Below are 15,380 nucleotides of genomic sequence, written 5' to 3'. Positions count from 1 at the left end.
AACCCAACAAAGCCGATGGCAGAGCAATTTTACGTACCTATCAATCAATGCAACGGACTCTTCGACACACGCTACGGTAGTGGCTTTCCCGCTGTATAGTTTTGCCAGCCCACTATTTAGCATGAGCCGGTTCGGCTAGCCTCTATCTTAAAAGGCTGACTAACGGTGCAATGTCGTGATCGACGAGCAAATCAGTGGATTTGATTTGATTATGCATGGTTGTTCACATAATGAGCACAATCTATCGGTTGATTAATAATTTTTAGGGGTAGAACTTACATGAAGTAGCATTCATGGCGATCTGTTTTAAGAACAAGCAATCAACTCGTAGAAAAATTGGGTCCGAAAAGCTTATGAATACTGAGAATTGTTATAAATATTTATAAACATTAACAAGTGGTCACACCAAACAGCCGTCGATATTATTATGAATTCCCTTTTTATTTTCAATTGTCAGTTTTGAATCATCCCTCAAATGGAGTATACTTTTCGGCCATTCTTCGCGTTGAATTTCCCCATCTGTATCTCCGCTGCTTGACATTCAATGCAACGGAAATACCGCTCCGAGATCATCAGTTATGCCGATGGCTTGCGTACTTTAGTTTTCCTAGTACTCGTAGAGACGCGAGTAGCCCGTTTCCGCGAGGTTAGCTTATTATCATCAACCGACAGCTCGGGAACCGATGCTGCACCTATAGCTGCAACATCCGTTTGATCAACTTCAGGATCTGGACCATCTTTAGCCTCTGCCTTGACAATGGTAGCTTGTTCATCTTTTAGTTCCAGTTCGGATTCCAATGCTGTTTCTTGGTTTTCGAGGTTTCTTTCTTGCACTTCAGTTTTGACCTTTTTAGCTTTTGCAAATGTAATTGTACCGTCATTTTTTACAGGCTTTTTAGAGGAAATGGGTTTCTTTTTATCAACGACCAATAAGTTCTTCTCTCTAACCTTTGCACCCAACTTCTGTAGTTGTATGGATTTATCCAAGACTTCCTTGTCGTCCTTTTCCTTACCTACTAGCCATCGAAGCAAAGCAATCTCATCTGCTCGAGGATCATCATCCGGAGTTTTGCCATCTTCATGCTCGATTGGAGTTTCCAAAATTAGCGGTATGTTTTGCAGTTCTTCCTTGTTCATTATCAGCCTAAACGCCTCTAATCCTAAGAATCCCAACCCAATGTTATAATGAACATCTCGTTTGCTATCAAAGGGAAATTTGGAATCATTTAGATGGATCCCGCTCAAATACTTATAACCAACAGTTTTGTCGAATAAATCCCAGAATTTATTGAATGTATTTTCAGTGCGCAAGTCATAGCCAGCACAGAAGCTGTGGCAAGTATCTATGCAAACGCCAACTCGCTCTTTGTTCTTAACGTAGGTAATTATATCTCTCAGGTCCGCAATATTAGATCCGACAATCCTGTCTTGGCCAGTCATGTTCTCTAGGACTATTTTTACAAACTCAGTCTTCCCATGCATTTCGTTAATAGAGTCGCCAATTTGCTTTATTGCCGATGGCTTATCCGATCCCAAAGTTGAACCAGGATGCATGTTATACAGACCAATCCCCAACTGTTCACAACGTTTTAGATCGTCCAATAGAGCATCTTTAGATTTCTGTAGCTTCTCAGGGTCCGGATTCGCCAAGTTAATCAAGTATGATCCATGGGGCAGAACAGATTTTCTCGTGTCAAACGAACTGTCCTTACAATTACTGATGAATTCTGTAACCACATTCTCTTCATAAGGCTTAGATTCCCATCGCTTCTGGTTCTTCAAGAATAGAGCAAACGCATTTCCCTTCAATTTATTAATTCTTCCAATTGACTCGTGAACGCCTACTTTGTCAGTTTTCCACTAACCCCCCCCCCCCCCCCCCCTCTCCCCTCATTCTATTCGAATGCTCTAAAATTCTGTGACTCCTTCTTCACTCACCGTTAGAAGTTGAGACATGTGCACCCACAAGGTAATTCGCAGGATTTCTGGTCATTGTTTGTGTTTTATCGAAGCGGTCGGGGTCCCATCAAAATGTGAGTCAATAACTGCATGCCTATCCCCCTCGATTGTCGCATCGCATCGCGTGACATACGGCTACAATTGAGATCGTGTTGTGCAGGACCAGCATCAATAGATGTCGATTGATACCAGTGGTAGAATCAGTAGACAAAGTTATAACGGGTTACTGCTTAATCAATATAATATTAGTGAGGGAAAAGATAAGATAACCGAAAATCTAGTTAATGAAAACAAAACCTGAGAAAAAAAACCCCTATTCATTCACTTTACAAAGGTACGCTAACTTGTTTGCACACTCCAATTTAATCAACTTGACTCATACTTGTATAAAGCTGACCAATCTTTTTTTTCTACTTGTAGGTTTTAAACTGTACATGAGTACATTAGCCTTCTCGATCATGGATCTTCACAGATCGACACTCAGGGGGATCGGCATTACCTGCATAACTATCGACAGTTATGGACAGACTGAAAGCACAGACTTCTGGGCGCCAGCCCCTTATCTCACACTTTCTAGATTGCTGGAAGCATAGATAAAGTTAGATTAGAGAAGATGAAGGAGCAATGACATCCCCATTCCAGCTCGAGGAAGCCATCTGGATTGTGAAGGGAAGACTCATAGTCTATTTTCTAGCTTTCTTTTTGACCTTATTATCAGCAGCAGCTGCTGCCTTTTTACGCTTGGCCATTTCGGCAGCCTTGGCAGGGTCAACTGGTTTGGGCTTGAAAAAGTCTGTTAGACGGCCCTGTGGCGTAGATTTGGCACCTTTGGTGAGCTTTGCGGCAGCATTTCGAACACGGTCTTCTGAGAAGCCCTTCTCTTTGACGAGAAAATCAACGAGGCCCTCCACATCAGGAACTCCCCATTTTAGATCAATCTCGGACGGTGGCATAACATCTGGACTGTGAAATAATTTGCGTACTTCTTCGTACGGCCAGTCATCAGGGATCTGGACTTTGCTGCTTTCTTTGCTAGCAAGTGCAGCTTTAATCTTCTCAATCGATCGGTGTTCTTGGATTAGTTTTAGTGCAGTAGTAGGGCCCACGCCACGGATGGGATCGCAGTAATCACATCCAAGTAATATACATAAATCAATAAACTCGTCCTTTGACATCTCGAGTCCTTCCATAGCCTTTTTGAGGTTTACTTCGGCGATTGGCATCTTCTTCTGATCCGAAGCTGTCAGATGTCGGAGAAGAAAGGGTGTGCCAAATGTCAAAGTATCCATATCTTCGGAGGCAGATGCGAAAACTTTATCAGCAGCAGCTAGGGCTGCACATTGAGCCTCTGCCTCTCCTGGGGCAAGTACAAATGGAATGCCCATCAGTTTCAATAACTTCTGGGCTTCTTCATTCTGCTCTTTACTGACTCGTACAGTTCTTCGTTCAAATCTTGACACATCTTCCGCAGTACCTGTTTCTTTGAGCTCCGCAGCCTGTTTTTCTGCTTCTTCACGGCGTACTAATCTCTTTGCAAGTTCACTGCCTTTCATTTCTGGCGGTTTACCATCAAATACATATACTGGCTTGATTCCGTTCTCAACAATCTTTAGTGTTCGATAAAAGATACCAATCAGATGACTGGTCGTTTCTCCATCTTCATTTGTCAGTTGCTGTCCATCTTGTTGACGAACTGCGATTAGAAATTGATATAGTGACATTGATCTCATTATTAGTTAGATTTGGTTGATGATTCATCACTAAAAACTCTTTGATACTCGGTTTCGACAAACTAGTACTTACGCATCAATTGCAACTTTTCGCCCGCTGAGACTCTTAAATTCAACGTTGCGCACTGCCAGTGGAGCATTGTCCGAGATCACCTTGTATAAACCTTTGAAGTTAGTATCCTTTTATTATATGGAAATCATGGATTTGATTTTTAAAATTTCATGCTTACCTTTGATACCCATTGTTATTGATCCCTTATTTTTTTCTTGTATTAGGCTTACGGATCAAACTTTGAAGATGATTGTCACACGCGTTCACGTCGCGAAATGATATATTTTTATGCCTATACTAATTATCTCTCATTAACTCCCAACTCACAGTTTATCAGACTGGGCCTTGCGTTGGCACACCAACTTAAAACCCACTCAAACACCTCCGGGTAACTGTGCGGCTGTGAATCCCAAGGAAGTTGAATAAACTTTTGATGCAGACTACAGCCACTAGCACCACATACTCACTCACTCACCACACCACGATTGGTAAATAGAGTGTGAGTGCTTGGTAGGGAGGCTATTAACAACCTTTTTTACTATACAAGCCTAGCATATTACATTTGGCAATTAATTGCTTATATTGTTTAGAGAGAGCAAAAATTCTTTAGCGTTCTGTTGTGACTAGTCAGCGAGCGCTTTTTTGTTCAGAAGTTGAGCATCGACTGTGCTATTGAGGGAGACAAAATTTTGAGTCAAACCTAAGTTAATTTCAACAAGCTGATTTCAATTGCATTGAATCCACTCAACAAGTAATTGGGGTTGAGCTGTGATTTCAGTTTAGTACGAAGGACGTCCTATTACGTTGTCTGCAATGTTTGGTAACACCAACCGCGTAGGAGGATTTGGTACCTCAAATACTACCAACACGACAGGATCGGGTGGATTGTTTGGATCTAGTCCTAGTACTGGTGCCTTCGGCTCTAGTACTACAGGTCAGGCAACTTCGCCTTTTGGTCAGGCTGCTAGCTCTACTGGTGGCACTGGTCTGTTTGGTCAAACTACCAATAACTCCGGAGGTGGTTTGTTTGGTTCATCCACCTCAGGACAAACATCCAATGTTTTCGGTTCTGCAAATTCCGCTAACAATGCCAGCTCTACTTCGCCATTTGGACAAGCCAATACTGGTGCCAGCGGAGGTCTTTTCGGAGCGACTAAGCCTACAACTGGGTTTGGCGGGTTCTCGAACACGGCTACAAACAGTTCACCTTTTGGCCAGTCGACGGCTGCTACTAGTTTTGGATCATCTGCCAATAACAACCAGAACCAGGGAACTTCCGTTGTTCCTTTTGAACCTTTTTCAGAAAAAGATACAACAAAGGCCAATATGTCCAATTATTATCAAAGTATTACATCAATGCCTCAGTACCAAAACTTTTCGTTTGAGGTAAGTATACGATATTATATCTACAATGGACCAATTATTGAATTAGTCCTGCGTATATATAGTTTAAAGCTCCATAAGTTTAACCATCGCTATGGCAATCATAAGATTGTGCAGTTAAACTGTGGCCCCACGAGCTGTTTCCAATTGACAGTTAATGGCTTGAATGGACAGAAAATTTCGAGTAAATTTGATTCCCTACTAACACATAAAGGAATTGAGGTATCAGGATTATCAACAAAGTCGTCGCTTTGGAAACGGTGGTGCTAATACTGGAACTAGTGGTGGCGTATTTGGATCTACATTGAATAATAGCTCGCCTTTTGGACAGACGAGCAACACGGGGGGCTCTATGTTTGGTGCTACCAATACCAGTCCATTTGGTGCTACTAATAATGCTACCAATACCGGTACTGGTCTTTTTGGCTCTACTAATAATAACACAGCCACCAGTCCTTTTGGCGCATCTACTGGTACACAAAGCTCATTGTTTGGTGCTAAGCCCGCTACTGCCACTGGTGGTATGTTTGGTTCCAACACTGCTACCACTACTAACAATGCTTTTGGAGGTACATCCAACACTGGCGCCTTTGGTTCGAGTGGTGGTTTTGGTACTAATACCAACACCAACTCTACATCCCCTTTCGGCTCAACTTTTGGCGCAAACAATAACTCGACTACTAATACAGGTGGTGGATTGTTCGGGCAACAGGCTGCAAAACCTGCTTTTGGTGGATTCGGGGCGACTAATAATACCGCCACCACTTCACCATTTGGTACCACTACTAATAATACAAGTGGTGGCCTTTTTGGTCAAAACAATAATGCGGGCAACACTGGTACAGGACTATTTGGTGCCAATAATACAAATACATCGTCTCCTTTTGGTAGTGCTAGCAGCACCACCAATGCCCCTGCAGCTTCCTCAGGATTTGGTGGTTTCGGTGGCACCGCTACTCAACAGCAAAACAAACCAGCTTTTGGATTTGGGAATTCTGGCACTACTAACACCACCACCACTTCTCCATTTGGCCAAAGTACTACAAACACTGGTACTGGCTTGTTCGGCCAAACCAATACTGCTAATACTGGAGGTAGTGGACTGTTTGGAAACACAAGTTCTCAGAATACTAATACGGGAACCGGCTTGTTTGGCCAGAATAACACAGCTGGTGGTGCCACGGGTACATCAGGCACAGGACTATTCGGTCAAAGTAACAACAATGCCACTAGTAATACAGCAAGTCCATTTGGCGGTTTTGGTGCTGCAAACAACCAGCAGAATACTGGGGCCACGACTGGCGGCCTTTTTTCAAACGCAGCTAAGCCAGCTGGTAGTTTGTTTGGAGGTGGTGCCACAACCACTGCTCCTGCTACTAGTGGACTATTTGGTGGTTCTACTCCTGGAGCAACTGCAACTGGTAGTTTTGGGGTTGATGGTGGTGCAAATTCTGCTAAGCCTTCGTTGTTTGGTACAGCTCCTGCCGCAACTGCCAAACCAACTACAGGATTATTTGGAGGTGCTAATAATCCTCTAGGAACTCGTGGAACCTTTGGAGCTCCTAATGATACTACCCCAAGGTTTGGTTTGGCTGGTAATACATCGGCTCAGCAGCAAGGTACCTCCCTTTTTGGCCAGGCCGCCAAGCCTTCGCTGTTTTCTCAACCATCAAATGCTTCCACGAATGGCGGCTTGTCACTTAGTGGTAGTACAGGTGCAACCCAGCTCAACAACAGTCAACTACTTGCGTCTGTTGACCAAAATCCATATGGGAACAACCCCCTGTTTACTAGTGTTAATGGGCAGCAAGCTCAATCACAGCCAGGAACTCCTGTCGCCACCCCTCTATCCACAACCCCTTCATCTAATAGAAAGAAGCAAGGCATAGTTTCTGCATACAAGCTTGCACCTAAGCCATTGTTCTCACCTCGTCCACGACATGTTGGATCCGGGTCTCCAGGTAATCGCTCTTCTATTATGGGCAGCTCAGCAACTGGTGCTGATGACAGTATTAACGGTGATAGGACTCTTGGTAAGCTCACTCGTACGGGATCCAACAGTCCAAATGCTGTTGCAAACAGTGTCTATAGCTTGCATGCGGATGAAGCTATTCTCTCCTCCAATGCATTCTCGCCCCATGGATCCAGCGTTAGAAGGCTTATTATTGACAGGAAGCGCACACCTAACAACAGTCTCCTTTTGACCGATGGCCGTTCTGTGGCAGATGAGTCTAGTCAGTTGTTGACACCAGGCCCCTCGAACACTTCAGTTCTGCCCGGCAGCATTGCCAGTCTTGACCTGAGTGAGACCACCATTCCTGGTACTCCTTCGCCTAATGGAGCACTTAGAACGTCGGTATCTCCTGAAAAGCCCTTTAACCGAGGAATGAATAATAATGGCGTAGCTAATGATAGTGCCACAACGGCTAGTGCACCTGCAAAGCCAAAACCTGTTCTTCCTGATAATGAGATTGTCGATGAACACGGCTACTGGATATCTCCATCACAAGAAAAACTCGACCATATGTCTCTTAAGGAGCTGGAGGGTGTAAAGAACTTTACAGTTGGTCGTAAGGGATTTGGTTTCGTTCGTTTTGATGTGCCAATTGACCTAAGTCAATACTCAAGCGTGTTCAAGCAGATTCCTGGTCGAATTGTTATTTTTGGGAAAAAGTCTTGCGTTATTTATCCTGACACGTCAAGCAAGCCTGCTCCTGGTAGCGAGCTGAATGTCAAAGCTACCATCTCGCTAGAAGGAGTGTGGATCATGACTAAGGATACACGTGAGCCAGTCAAAGACCCGAACCACCCTCTCTACGATAAACACCTCCAGAGACTCAAAAACCTCAAATTCACAACATTCGTGTCATGGGATAAGGAGACTGGAACCTGGGTATTCAAAATCGACCCCTCTGCTGAGTCGTAGTAACAATATCTGTAAACACTCACTTTATGTAGCATAAACGAAACTCTAAGAGTAAAAAATTTTCCCTGTTAATAGATGTCATTTATCTTACAACTTGCCGAGACTGTTTACTATTTTCTCTCTTGCATTTTAATGCAGTTTAGAGGACTAAATGTATGATGAAAGACATAGTACATAGCTGAGCAGCAGTCATGCAGGCCCTGCATGACTGACTGCCCTGATAAGCATGGTTATATATCTCCTTGAATCGAATTCACATATATCAGGATGGTGAATCTTTACGAAATCAGCACATGGCCATCAGGAATTCCAGAGCGATGGATTTCCTATGGATTCTACAGTCTGGATCAGGAGTCGACCGACGGTAGTCTAGTTCTTCAGCCTAACCCTAGTTTTTATTTCCTTCCCATCATCAGTTCACTCGCAAGACGCTATCATGCCATCCAGCAGAATGGGGGAGAGTATGCGGAGAGAAGACGTTACGCCTGTGTTCACCTCGCTGGGCATGTTCATTATAGATGAAATTCACTTCACTGATGCTCCGTCTGTGTATAACGTAATTGGAGGTGCAGGAACTTTTGGCGCCATTGGTGCGAGACTTTTCTTACCATCGCCTACGGAATCGCAGAAAGTGGGGTGGATTGTAGATATGGGATCCGACTTTCCAGGATCTGTTCGAGAAGAGATAGAAAGGTGGCAGACAGGTGTTGTTTTGCGTTCTGATGCCAGCCGATTGACGACACGTGGATGGAATCAGTACGCTGATAACGAAGAAAGGCTATTCAAATACCTGGCTCCAAAACTCAGGATTACAGCTGCTGATATTATTGCGAACCCCCCATTGATAAAATCCAAGTCATTTCATCTTATTTGTTCTCCTAACCGGTGTGAGGAGCTCACACGTCATATTGTTGATGCCAGTAACTATGATCCTCGAGCTATTATTATTTGGGAGCCTGTTCCCGATGAGTGCAAACCTGAGACATATGGCGAATGCATCAAAGTACTAAGATCACCAGGCCTGGTTTCGATATTTTCTCCTAATGCAAAAGAAGCCGCCCAATTTTTTGGGTTGGCTGAGCCCATGACGAAGAAAGACATAGAGGATGTTGTAGATAGATTTGTCAATGCGTTAAATGATTCCAGAATTGAACCAGGTACCAATAGTAATATGTGCAAACTGATTGTATTGAGATGTGGGTCCCTTGGTTGTCTTGTGTGCTACACCGATATCAGCAATCGGCAACCATATAAATGGTTCCCAGCATATCACAACCCAGCCAATGAAGATTATAGAGTTATAGATCCTACTGGTGGGGGCAATTCTTTCGTGGGTGGATTTGCAACTGGGTATGTCATCTCTGGAGGAGACATTGTTGAAGCTGCTGTCTATGGAAATGTGGCTGCTGGCCTTGTTATAGAGCAAATAGGCCTCCCAATTCTAGGAAAAGATCAAGATGGCAACGAGATTTGGAACGGAGAAACCATTTCTACACGTATAGCGCGGTACCGGCAACGTTCGGAACTGCCAAGCTAGAGACTCTTCTATTCATATATTTATTACATCATCTAAACTTAGACATTCCCTGATCTTGTTCACATACCTGGCAAGACGGCTCTCCTGGTTGTGTTTAACCTGGTCACCATTCCAGATATGAATTTCTAAGGATATAATGCGACATAGGATGGCGTAAGCTAATAGCCACTAGTCGTTAGAGCCGTCATTTGCTAGCTCATTGACGATTATGTAACTTACAATGCCCATCAGTCTCCCTTTCAAATACCATTCTGTATTTCATCTGATATAAAACATCAGATTCTCTTCATCAGGTAGTAGTAAATCAAAACTATTGGAACCATGCTTATCGTTTTGTATATACAGGGTGCCACTATACCATCGAGCTGGTTCCCGCTATCTCGGTAGGAAATCACTACTCATGTATAATTAGCAATGCCTTTGCAATCACTCCAAAAGTTCTTGACAACCTCGTTTGTTTCCCTGCTTCCTCGTAGATTGAATATTTTCGTGAGAAAGCGCGTTCGCAAACTGAGATCTTGTTTTGCAAGGTCTGGCCGTGGATTATTGATAATCGAATTGACAAACCACGGTTTTGACTCGAGTGGATACTTGTTAACAAGCTTTTTAATAACGTCGGTATAACACTCCAAATCACTGCGTATAGCCTCGCCTGATATTTTGCCGACCACCTTATCCACAATTAGAGGTCCCGCAGAGTGTAGTATCTCCGATCTCCGTGTACGCGACGTTTCGTTTCGTGCATTGTCTTTTGTAATGACAGTTGTCCAGAATTTTGATGTAGCTCGGATAACGAACCTATCGTTGGAAGCCAACATCTCTGTAGCAAATCCAATGAGGAAAGGCAATGCTGATTGGTTTGATAGAAAACTATCTGGGTAGTGACTATATATCTGAGTCAATAATTGCATATTTCCTATCTGAATGTCTGGCTCATAATCATTCTCATGCGTACTTGAGAAAAACGTTTGTAACAGCTCCGAGATATATTCTGTCGCCAAAGTAGATTCTCCAACGGAACTCGAAGTGACGAGACACGACGACAGCTCTATTAGGGTCGTATAACACGTTGGCGGGCCATATTGATGTTTGGCTGAGATAAAAGTAAGGATAGTATCCGGATCAAAAACAAACGGATTTGGTACAATTTCTGAAAACCCGGATTTGAAGATATCGCAGCACACCTCACATATTTGCGGATCCTGACTAAAAGGAATTGCATCCATTGTCAACCACTGGATTGTGCCAACTATTTTTTCCCTTGTGGAAGATGAATATGTATTCCAAAATGTAGCTAGTGACTGCAATTCCTCCCTGTTTGGGCTAGCTGTCTCTTCAGGAATACGTAGTCCTTTGCCAATGTTCACTATGCACTTAAGTAAAGATACAACCAGGAGCATGACCTCAGGGTCAGTCAACTGAGATTTGTTTTCAATTGTAACTGGAAGTTGTTCTACAAGAATAGACACTAGACGGTCTGCATATTGTGCCTTTTCTTCAAGATTATCCAGCGCTTGGATGACACACGCAATTGCGTTAACCGTTCGTTCGTGAGCAACAGTTCCTGTTGTTTTGTAGTATTGGCGAGAGCAGTATAGATCCATTAAGGTTGGTAACAGAGAGACAAGGTGTTTTCTACTTGAGGCGCATAGTTTTTGAATAGATCTTGATGCCGTCAAGGATAGATCTGGGATCGACAATGATTTAAACAGATAGCTAAGAGTGGTGGTCAAATATGGCTGACCTTCTGGGCGTTCAAAGAAAGTATCGAAAGAACCAATCAGGCTGACGGCAGTTTGGCGAACACGTAGACTGTTGCAAGATGATAAATCCTCCCATAGGGATGAGTTGAACACTAGTTGGACAGTGGAATACTCGTCTCCCGATGTTCCAATCATTTCTGACAATCCATTTAAGCAGTATAAAGAGCATTCTATTTGCCTCCAGTTCATTGAGGATGGGTCTCTCGTCCCATCTGTCTTATGTGACTGTTGAATATTTTCCACTATACTGTTGACGAGTAATCCAAATAATTTACTGCTTACAATGGGATAAGCCAGTTCAAGGAAGTCGCAAAAGTCACGACGAAAACTTAAAAATTCCTGCCAAGTGTCTTTTTCCCACGTGTTAGTGATGTTATCTGGTGGCAGCATTATCCTATTCCAGTAGATGCCAATAATCTGATTTATATAGCCTGTTTGAGGTTGTTCACTAGATAAATACCCACCACCAACAATTTCCTCTACGAAGCCATTCCAAAACTCGAGTATTTCCATGGCCATGGTGTCCTCTACCATAGGGGTAGGCTGAATACTAGAGAATGCAATCAAGAGCTCAAGTAATTGTTTGAAGGACCCATTATTGTCTGGATCTTGAAGATACTTGGGGGTGAGAAACTCAGCAATCGAAATTACCAGTCTGCAGTAGGAGATATTGCGATCATCTAGACCTTCAGTCAGGGTCAAAAGTGGAGGCAATATGGTAGGAGACACACTGAATGTGAATTGGTACAATCTCTCCCTAGTAGATCTATCCCAGACATTTTGATTGTATCTAAACATTTCAACTACCATATCACATATTTCTTTAAATATAGAATCATCTTGCAGACTGAAAGATGCTTCCAAATGTGTGAGAAACCAAGGGACGAAATGTTTTAGCTGTGCTTCAGCCTCGGTATATTTAAGGAAATGATTTATCCATGTAGATGTAGTCTCCAAACATTGTAGCAATAGCTCAACGACCTTATTATCGCTCGAGTTGACTCCTCCTGCCCCCTCTACCCCTATAAATGATATTTGTGCGATCTTCAGAAAATATGGCAGGTTGCTAATTAAAGTCGCTTGTACCTCGGCATTTTTAAGGTCCGATGCAGAGTTTGACTTGTAGTCATCAAGGAGAGTTTTACAAAACCTGAGTATTAGGTTCAGGTCTTCAGCGGACAGCTGTGCTAATAATTGAGAACCAAGTTGATCAACATCTTTGTCGTCAAATGTAATCATGGGCTGTCCAGATGACACAATAGCGACTATTGATAACAAGCAATCCTTCCATCTTTTTGGAAACTTTATAAAACAAATAGAAATGGTCGACAATAGTTTTGTTATGACAAAAGGAGCAAACTGCCTTCTTTTCACTTCTGAGAGCCAATACCCAAGTTGGTATATAATTTGATCCGGATCCACATCTGGCGTATTCACGTTAATACCGTTCAATTTCACTATAAATGTTTGAGCGCCAAAGAATTGACAATTGGGAGAGGGCGATTCAAGGAGTTTATTCGCAATGACCCACCCATTGGATGATTTTTGGATTCTATGGAGCTTGAACTGTACGCTTCTAATTGTCTCCGGGGCATTGTTTGGTCTATACAGAGTTTCAACAAGCTAGATAGTTAGTCTTATAAGTTAATATCATGTGCATTTCTACGACTTACCTCTGTGATACGATCTATCTCCGACTCATCCATTGGAGCCAGCTAGAGGTTAGACCATATAGACCAATGTTCTCAAGAAGTTCGTTGAAGAATGTGCGGCGCGTGGGGCGTTAATTACCTTGCCATAATGGCAAACAACCACATCTTTTACAGTAATTCACGACAGTGAGAAATTAATAAAGAGACGTACGGGCCTTGTGATCAGAGATAACAGAGAAAATTATTCAGAAAAGTTTATTCTCAGGTATGTCCTTATGTTAACTATTAGAGGTGCGTAGAGGGTGCTTTGTATGGGCTAATTATATTAGTTATGGCAGGCCACTGTTTTATCGTCATGCATGGATGTCGCTGTCAAATAATGATTTAAGTGTTGTGTTAACCCCACTATTGAGGTTAAGTGCACCAGAAGGGAGTACACCTACCAAAACAATTCAACCAAGGCATAATTAGTGCTGACATAGGGACTTGGAAGGCAGCAAGCCTCACTGATTATACTGGAAGTCCGCGGACCCCTGTTTACGGATTATAGGTCCTATGTTGATTCTCAGTAATACTGTTTTCTCAACAAAATTCAGTATACCATGTGAAGGAAGTATAGCCGATTAGCCGGAAACCGGCCCTAGCTTTTCAGATGTTTACTTATGCATGTTAGAAGCCGGGGTGGTGAGGGGTATGTATGGTGGGGCTTAGTGGGGCATAGTGGGGCACAGTGAGGCATAGAGAGTTCAGGGCCGGGCGTAATTGATCCGAAAATCTAGATTTCAAGATACGGTTTCACAAGTGCTTCATATAAAACAACACAGTGAACGTCATCGGATTAGCTGGGTATACCGGACGAATTTAAACAGTATCATGCTCGGTTGAATTTGGCTCGTTTTCGATGGTATTCTAGACAATACCGCTCAAAATGTGGAGCAGTGCGGGGAAACTGTTAGTAATTAACAATCGATAAGCAGATACAGCAAGAATATCGGCTTTGCATACCAGTAACTGCATGGTGATTAGAGATGAGATTCAGCGTAGCCGAATTCATGCTCCGAGAGAGTACGGCTCCGAGAGAGTACGACTCCGAGAGAGTACGGCCCCTTCTGCAAGGCAAAACCTGGCCAACATTGGCCACCGACAAGCCAAACTGGCAACCATATATTTTGGTAACTAAAATTGTATATAGATCCATCCCAATTGATCGATACTTGACAATAAACCTAATTAGCCCATATTATGGAATTCTTCTAACTAAAGCCAGGATTACGGGCCTGGCTATATTTTTGGATTTCGTGAACAACTCATACTAGTTGGTCCTTCGGGACCGCTTTCTATGCAAGATCTGATGGTGGGCTTTTTTTCACATGCACCTTATTCGTCCTCGGCTTGTTGTGAAAGCCCCATAATGTGCGTCAGAAGCAGAGATCTGCACCAATACTTGCCTGAGATGATTTAAAGTCCATCGTTGCTTAATAGAATGTTGGAAAATAGGCATAGGTCAACTTTTATTTTTGAGCTTCTGAAGATTCAAATCTGTTGAGTGGTAATCAGCACATTTAATTTTCGTCGGTCCGCATTTCCGGCTTTACCGACAGCTTTAACAGACCCTTTGCCACTAAAGAATAATACCGATCGGGCACATACGCCGCCATATATGGTACAAACTAGTTAAGAGCGCTAGCGGAAAGTTTGGACTATGACCTTGTTAACTGCATTGATTGGTGCTGCGGAGAGAGGGTGGGGAAACACGCATGCGTATGGTTTGATTAATAGGGAAAATATGTATGGGTGAGCATGAGGACCACCGCAGGGGGTGGGTTTTGTCCTCCAGATTCAAGGTGTATAAAAGCAGTGATGGCCCTCCACATGTATCCAATCTTATACTTTTTGATTTTTGACTTCGTAATTTTTGGGTTAAAAATTGTGATATCTTGTAAAAACAGGACCTGACCTTTCTGACTTCAACTGACAGAAAAAAAAATTTTGAACTAGATTCAAGTCAATTTTCAACATTTGATTAAGAATCTTTGTTAGTGTTATATTAATTCAATCGACTCAACTGGATCGGTACTTCGATTTTATAACCTGACCTAAGCTATTCAATTAACAACAGTTACATTTACATCTGTTACTTAAAAATAATGGTTAGTGTGGTTCAGAGCTTATTAGGCGGAGTTGTTGCAATTATTGCACTTCTCTTCGCCCGAGAATTCTGGGTTGAATACCAATATAAAGTAAAGCAAAAGAAGTATGGTACTGGTGCCCCAATGACTCTTATGGACAGACCCTTTGGCTTCCCCTCAGTGATTGCCCTTCGTGACCACCAAAATAGAAACCAAACCTGTCAATATTTCTACAACAAAATCAACGAA

At 42.8% G+C, this 15,380-nt stretch overlaps 6 protein-coding genes across 6 annotated transcripts; 3 read left to right on the top strand and 3 right to left on the bottom strand.

Moving 5' to 3' along the window:
• Positions 1-576: 576 nt before the first annotated feature.
• On the bottom strand, positions 577-1,554 carry APN1 (DNA-(apurinic or apyrimidinic site) lyase APN1; the record flags this gene model as incomplete). The annotated part of the gene is made up of 1 exon (XM_018881053.1): positions 577-1,554. The coding sequence occupies one exon, from the start codon at positions 1,552-1,554 to the stop codon at positions 577-579; it is 978 nt and encodes a 325-aa protein (XP_018733681.1).
• A 1,088-nt stretch (positions 1,555-2,642) lies between these two features.
• Positions 2,643-3,680, bottom strand: RAD27 (multifunctional nuclease RAD27; the record flags this gene model as incomplete). Its single annotated transcript, XM_018881052.1, has 1 exon — positions 2,643-3,680. One exon carries the CDS (start codon positions 3,678-3,680, stop codon positions 2,643-2,645), a length of 1,038 nt encoding a protein of 345 aa, XP_018733680.1.
• Positions 3,681-4,554: 874 nt separating this feature from the next.
• On the top strand, positions 4,555-5,394 carry NUP116 (FG-nucleoporin NUP116; the record flags this gene model as incomplete). Its single annotated transcript, XM_018881051.1, has 1 exon — positions 4,555-5,394. The coding sequence occupies one exon, from the start codon at positions 4,555-4,557 to the stop codon at positions 5,392-5,394; it is 840 nt and encodes a 279-aa protein (XP_018733679.1).
• Positions 5,395-5,476: 82 nt separating this feature from the next.
• Positions 5,477-8,050, top strand: NUP116 (FG-nucleoporin NUP116; the record flags this gene model as incomplete). The annotated part of the gene is made up of 1 exon (XM_018881050.1): positions 5,477-8,050. One exon carries the CDS (start codon positions 5,477-5,479, stop codon positions 8,048-8,050), a length of 2,574 nt encoding a protein of 857 aa, XP_018733678.1.
• Positions 8,051-8,501: 451 nt separating this feature from the next.
• Positions 8,502-9,587, top strand: MAK32 (Mak32p; the record flags this gene model as incomplete). The annotated part of the gene is made up of 1 exon (XM_018881049.1): positions 8,502-9,587. One exon carries the CDS (start codon positions 8,502-8,504, stop codon positions 9,585-9,587), a length of 1,086 nt encoding a protein of 361 aa, XP_018733677.1.
• Positions 9,588-9,985: 398 nt separating this feature from the next.
• On the bottom strand, positions 9,986-12,589 carry KAP122 (Kap122p; the record flags this gene model as incomplete). The annotated part of the gene is made up of 1 exon (XM_018881048.1): positions 9,986-12,589. The coding sequence occupies one exon, from the start codon at positions 12,587-12,589 to the stop codon at positions 9,986-9,988; it is 2,604 nt and encodes an 867-aa protein (XP_018733676.1).
• Positions 12,590-15,380: the final 2,791 nt, after the last annotated feature.

This window comes from Sugiyamaella lignohabitans, chromosome C (assembly GCF_001640025.1).
Source record: "Sugiyamaella lignohabitans strain CBS 10342 chromosome C, complete sequence".
Lineage (NCBI taxonomy): Eukaryota > Fungi > Ascomycota > Dipodascomycetes > Dipodascales > Trichomonascaceae > Sugiyamaella > Sugiyamaella lignohabitans.
Note: the sequence above shows the minus strand (reverse complement) of the source record. Positions and strands in the feature narration are given on the sequence as shown.